The sequence below is a fragment of the Coregonus clupeaformis genome, chromosome 17 (assembly GCF_020615455.1).
Source record: "Coregonus clupeaformis isolate EN_2021a chromosome 17, ASM2061545v1, whole genome shotgun sequence".
Taxonomy (NCBI): Eukaryota; Metazoa; Chordata; class Actinopteri; order Salmoniformes; family Salmonidae; genus Coregonus; species Coregonus clupeaformis.
The window spans coordinates 64,056,556-64,063,074 of NC_059208.1; the positions used below are offsets into that span (position 1 = coordinate 64,056,556).

The window sequence follows — 6,519 nt, forward strand, 5'->3', positions numbered from 1 at the left end:
GGACCCCTTCCGGTTGCTCTCCGCACAAACGAGTCCGGTGGGAAACATAGAGCATGTTGCGCTACTCCTATGGTTGTGACACGAAATAAATAGTTAGTCAAGGAGAAACAGTAAAATCTGTTTAGGTTATCAATTCTACATAATTCATAAAGTGTTTGATAAGGTGTCAAAGAAATTACAAGTAAGATATAGTGAACAAATTAGTTCATTCTTCGTTAGGTCGTAGTTGAAAGGTCGAAGCTAGTTAAACATGTCGGCGCCTACGAGCACATCATCTTGAAGGTACGGTAAATGTTATGTATTATTTCAACAGCACTCAATCACCATATATTATTATGAGTATGACTATAAAACAGCAACGTTGTAGAGTGACAGATGTCTCTGAAGAGGTGCATTTAAAATATTATTATCTAGAGTCTATTTTACCCCAATGTATCACCTAACGTTAGCTACAATTCTCGTTCATGCACTTATCCAGGCAGCGTAAATAGCAAACAGAAAGCAAATGCCTAGACCCATGGCATGTTTGAAATAGATGATTGGAATGGATTTTAAAATGTATTTTCGATTTTTCCAATGAAGGGGATCATAGACTCATGTAGTCTGTGGGAAATCAGTGGCTGCCTTATTTGCTTTACTTTCATTTTCTCTTGATTTGTTTTGCAGGAGATGTGGAGGTCCACTTGTGGCCTCTCTGTGAGGGCAGCAGAGAGGGCAGTACACAGAAAATGGTCACGCAGGCTCTATTCTCACAATGCGGCAAAACCTCCTCCTCAATCAACTCCCGTTCTCCGGACCCAGGCTGAGAAAGAGAGGCGGAGGAGAGATAAGGAGAAGGCCATACTGAGCGGTCAACACAATGTAGGTGACCTCACTCCTAGTTAGTGGACTCTTACACATAACAAACCAAGACATAGACTTATTTTTTTATCTGAAAGTTAAATCCATGCCATTTTCAGAATGTTGAAGATCAAGGAATGAAATGGAGTGAGAAAGAGAGGATAGCGTACAGTGCTTCAACGGCTCTTGGGGAAAAGAAAGGTAATGAATGTCCTAAAGACTTTAGTGATGGAGGAAAAAATAGATACAGTTACATATCGGGATATTATTTTTGACTATATATCGTATCGTTTTGACAATATCGCAATCATATTTTTTGCGCTAGTTGGTAAAACTCCAGTATTTTACCTTCATAGCTTGTTCTCCATCTTCTTTTTAAAAAGGGAGCCAATTTATTTTCAGCACTTTTATTTCCATGACTGATCAAAACTTGTTTTCTCATGGCTCTCTCTTGTCCCTCTGCAGCAGACATATGGTGAGCAATATGTTTGGAACATCAAATCTCAATAAAATCACAGTATCGAATCGTGAGAATCGCAATACATATCGGATCGGATCCAAAGTGTCGTAATAATATCGTATCGTGAGGTCCCTGGCAATTCCTAGCCCTGTCATGAACGCAGAGATCAGGCTGGTTTCACTAGGATAATACAGCAAGTAGTCTTTTCAAGCACTCGCTTGCTCCGTTGCCACTCTCTCGCTAAATACATTCCTATGTTCTTATTCACCCTGACCGTCCTTTGTTAGACACCACCCTGCCCTTCCCTTCATCCTACAGTCCTGAGTATGTGGAGACCAGCTGGTACGAGTGGTGGGAGAAAGAAGGTTTCTTCACCCCAGAGATCCACGTAAGAGAATCAAGCATTATAATAAAGCCATACTTTAAATTGCCTGATGATGCCCCCATGTTAGAAACAATAAATAAAGATAATACAGATCTAAAATGTGATAGTGCTCTAATAATTATATTTATTCTAATGCCCGTGTTTGTTTTAAAAATCTACATTTAGGACAGACTGCCACATGCTGTGAATCGTTCCTTCTCCATGTGTATCCCTCCGCCGAATGTGACTGGCACCCTGCACCTCGGCCATGCACTCACAGTTGCCATAGAGGATGCATTGGCTCGCTGGTAACTATTTCTCACCAACAATAATGGAATCAGTTGGATAGAGATGTTTCTGTTTGGCTGAAATGAAATGGCACATGTTTGATAAAAGTCACCACATCAAATTCCTATCAGTCATATGAGAACTCTGAGCTGAAATATATGTGATGCTTTTTCAATGGCTAATGTATTTGACATGTTTTAGGAGATCTGGTTAAATGTATTGTTGTATTGATTGAATATGTGGTTGTATCAGGAGGAGGATGCAGGGCTACAAAGTTCTTTGGGTACCAGGCTGTGACCATGCAGGCATCGCTACACAGGTATGTGTCTCCCTGACCTGGCTATCCATATTATCTTTCACATTCGCTTCTCTTTCAAGCTATATATAAAAACAATTGTCCAACCTTCTGGTCTTAATCTCAGACGGTGGTAGAGAGGAGGTTGTTTAGGGAACGAGGGAAGCGAAGACAGGACCTCAGCAGGGAGGAGTTTCTAAAGGAGGTGTGGACGTGGAAGAAAGAGTGAGTATGAGGTCCCTTTCAGTCTTCTCTTATTGTCTCTCTCTCTCTCTCTCTCTGTCTGTCTGTCTCTGTCTCTGTCTCTCTGTCTCTCTCTGTCTCTGTCTCTGTCTCTCTCTCTCTCTCTCTCTCTCTCTCTCTCTCTCTCTCTGTCTCTCTCTGTCTCTCTCTCTCTCTCTCTCTCTCTCTCTCTCTCTCTCTCTCTCTCTCTCTCTCTGTCTCTCTCTGTCTGTCTCTCTCTGTCTCTGTCTCTGTCTCTGTCTCTCTCTCTCTGTCTCTCTCTCTCTCTCTCTCTCTGTCTCTCTCTCTGTCTCTCTCTGTCTCTCTCTCTCTGTCTCTCCCTCTCTCTCTCTCTCTCTCTGTCTCCCCCTCTCTCTCTCTCTCTCTGTCCCTCTCTCTCTCTGTCTCTCCCTCTCTCTCTCTCTCTGTCTGTCTGTCTGTCTCTCTCTCTCTCTCTCTCTCTCTCTCTCTCTCTCTCTCTCTCTCTCTCTCTCTCTCTCTCTCTCTCTCTCTCTCTCTCTCTCTCTCTCTCTCTCTCTCTCTTTCTCTGCCTGCTCTTCTCTACTTTCCACTGTCATTAGTAGAATCCTACAACTATCCATCTTCTTAATGAGATAAAGCAAGTTGATTACATTTTCATATTTTGTCTGTGTGTTCCAGGAAGGGTTCTGTCTGTGTGTTCCAGGAAGGGTTCTGTCTGTGTGTTCCAGGAAGGATTCTGTCTGTGTGTTCCAGGAAGGGTTCTGTCTGTGTGTTCCAGGAAGGGTTCTGTCTGTGTGTTCCAGGAAGGATTATGTCTGTGTGTTCCAGGAAGGATTCTGTCTGTGTGTTCCAGGAAGGATTCTGTCTGTGTGTTCCAGGAAGGATCCTGTCTGTGTGTTCCAGGAAGGATTCTGTCTGTGTGTTCCAGGAAGGGTTCTGTCTGTGTGTTCCAGGAAGGATTCTGTCTGTGTGTTCCAGGAAGGGTTCTGTCTGTGTGTTCCAGGAAGGATCCTGTCTGTGTGTTCCAGGAAGGATTCTGTCTGTGTGTTCCAGGAAGGGTTCTGTCTGTGTGTTCCAGTAAGGGTTCTGTCTGTGTGTTCCAGGAAGGATTCTGTCTGTGTGTTCCAGTAAGGGTTCTGTATGTGTGTTCCAGGAAGGATTATGTCTGTGTGTTCCAGTAAGGGTTCTGTATGTGTGTTCCAGGAAGGATTCTGTCTGTGTGTTCCAGGAAGGGTTCTGTCTGTGTGTTCCAGGAAGAGTTCTGTCTGTGTGTTCCAGGAAGGGTTATGTCTGTGTGTTCCAGGAAGAGTTCTGTCTGTGTGTTCCAGGAAGGATCCTGTCTGTGTGTTCCAGGAAGGGTTCTGTCTGTGTGTTCCAGTAAGGGTTCTGTCTGTGTGTTCCAGGAAGGGTTCTGTCTGTGTGTTCCAGGAAGGATTCTGTCTGTGTGTTCCAGGAAGGGTTCTGTCTGTGTGTTCCAGGAAGGGTTCTGTCTGTGTGTTCCAGGAAGGATTATGTCTGTGTGTTCCAGGAAGGATTCTGTCTGTGTGTTCCAGGAAGGATTCTGTCTGTGTGTTCCAGGAAGGGTTCTGTCTGTGTGTTCCAGGAAGGGTTCTGTCTGTGTGTTCCAGGAAGGGTTCTGTCTGTGTGTTCCAGGAAGGGTTCTGTCTGTGTGTTCCAGGAAGGATTATGTCTGTGTGTTCCAGGAAGGGTTCTGTCTGTGTGTTCCAGGAAGGATTCTGTCTGTGTGTTCCAGGAAGGGTTCTGTCTGTGTGTTCCAGGAAGGGTTCTGTCTGTGTGTTCCAGTAAGGGTTCTGTCTGTGTGTTCCAGGAAGGGTTCTGTCTGTGTGTTCCAGGAAGGGTTCTGTCTGTGTGTTCTAGTACGGGTTCTGTCTGTGTGTTCCAGGAAGGGAGAGGAGATCTATCACCAGCTGAGGGAACTTGGTGCGTCTCTGGACTGGAGCAGAGCCTGCTTCACCATGGATCCAGTAAGACAGGACTATTACACTACAACAACACACACTCAGTGGCCTTTTGGTTAGTGTCCACCCTAAGATTGGAAGGTTGGGAGTTCGATCCCCAGCCAAGTCATACCAAAGACTGTAAAGATGGGACCCTATGCATCTCTGCTTAGCACTCAGCATTAAGGAAATAGATTGGGGATAAGGCCCTGCGATAGACTAGTGTCCTGTCCAGGGGGTGTACATCACTCTACACAGAAACAGGAGATAGACTAGTGTCCTGTCCAGTGGGTGTACATCACTCTACACAGAAACAGGAGATAGACTAGTGTCCTGTCCAGGGGGTGTACATCACTCTACACAGAAACAGGAGATAGACTAGTGTCCTGTCCAGGGGGTGAACATCACTCTACACAGAAACAGGAGATAGACTAGTGTCCTGTCCAGGGGGTGTACATCACTCTACACAGAAACAGGAGATAGACTAGTGTCCTGTCCAGGGGGTGTACATCACTCTACAGAAACAGGAGATAGACTAGTGTCCTGTCCAGGGGGTGTACATCACTCTACACAGAAACATGAGATAGACTAGTGTCCTGTCCAGGGGTGTACATCACTCTACACAGAAACAGGAGATAGACTAGTGTCCTGTCCAGGGGGTGTACATCACTCTACACAGAAACAGGAGATAGACTAGTGTCCTGTCCAGGGGGTGTACATCACTCTACACAGAAACAGGAGATAGACTAGTGTCCTGTCCAGGGGGTGTACATCACTCTACACAGAAACAGGAGATAGACTAGTGTCCTGTCCAGGGGGTGTACATCACTCTACACAGAAACAGGAGATAGACTAGTGTCCTGTCCAGGGGTGTACATCACTCTACACAGAAACAGGAGATAGACTAGTGTCCTGTCCAGGGGGGTGTACATCACTCTACACAGAAACAGGAGATAGACTAGTGTCCTGTCCAGGGGGTGTACATCACTCTACACAGAAACAGGAGATAGACTAGTGTCCTGTCCAGGGGGTGTACATCACTCTACACAGAAACAGGAGATAGACTAGTGTCCTGTCCAGGGGGTGTACATCACTCTACACAGAAACAGGAGATAGACTAGTGTCCTGTCCAGGGGTGTACATCACTCTACACAGAAACAGGAGATAGACTAGTGTCCTGTCCAGGGGGTGTACATCACTCTACACAGAAACAGGAGATAGACTAGTGTCCTGTCCAGGGGGTGTACATCACTCTACACAGAAACAGGAGATAGACTAGTGTCCTGTCCAGGGGGTGTACATCACTCTACACAGAAACAGGAGATAGACTAGTGTCCTGTCCAGGGGGTGTACATCACTCTACAGAAACAGGAGATAGACTAGTGTCCTGTCCAGGGGGTGTACATCACTCTACAGAAACAGGAGATAGACTAGTGTCCTGTCCAGGGGGTGTACATCACTCTACAGAAACAGGAGATAGACTAGTGTCCTGTCCAGGGGGTGTACATCACTCTACAGAAACAGGAGATAGACTAGTGTCCTGTCCAGGGGGTGTACATCACTCTACAGAAACAGGAGATAGACTAGTGTCCTGTCCAGGGGGTGTACATCACTCTACACAGAAACAGGAGATAGACTAGTGTCCTGTCCAGGGGGTGTACATCACTCTACACAGAAACAGGAGATAGACTAGTGTCCTGTCCAGGGGGTGTACATCACTCTACACAGAAACAGGAGATAGACTAGTGTCCTGTCCAGGGGGTGTACATCACTCTACACAGAAACAGGAGATAGACTAGTGTCCTGTCCAGGGGGTGTACATCACTCTACACAGAAACAGGAGATAGACTAGTGTCCTGTCCAGGGGTGTACATCACTCTACACAGAAACAGGAGATAGACTAGTGTCCTGTCCAGGGGGTGTACATCACTCTACACAGAAACAGGAGATAGACTAGTGTCCTGTCCAGGGGGTGTACATCACTCTACACAGAAACAGGAGATAGACTAGTGTCCTGTCCAGGGGGTGTACATCACTCTACACAGAAACAGGAGATAGACTAGTGTCCTGTCCAGGGGGTGTACATCACTCTACACAGAAACAGGAGATA

The 6,519-nt window shown here is 45.8% G+C and overlaps 1 protein-coding gene across 1 annotated transcript in view; it reads left to right on the forward strand.

The window, feature by feature from the left end:
* The first annotated feature begins 59 nt into the window (after positions 1-59).
* LOC123492904 (valine--tRNA ligase, mitochondrial-like) overlaps positions 60-6,519 on the forward strand; it is a 12,464-nt gene continuing 6,004 nt past the window's right edge. The window contains exons 1-8 of the mRNA XM_045226590.1: positions 60-282; positions 667-861; positions 960-1,041; positions 1,588-1,688; positions 1,851-1,972; positions 2,205-2,271; positions 2,375-2,472; positions 4,355-4,436. Coding sequence (XP_045082525.1) covers positions 670-861; positions 960-1,041; positions 1,588-1,688; positions 1,851-1,972; positions 2,205-2,271; positions 2,375-2,472; positions 4,355-4,436 — 744 coding nt within the window. The 5' untranslated portion in view covers positions 60-282; positions 667-669. The remainder of the gene's footprint in view (positions 283-666; positions 862-959; positions 1,042-1,587; positions 1,689-1,850; positions 1,973-2,204; positions 2,272-2,374; positions 2,473-4,354; positions 4,437-6,519) is intronic.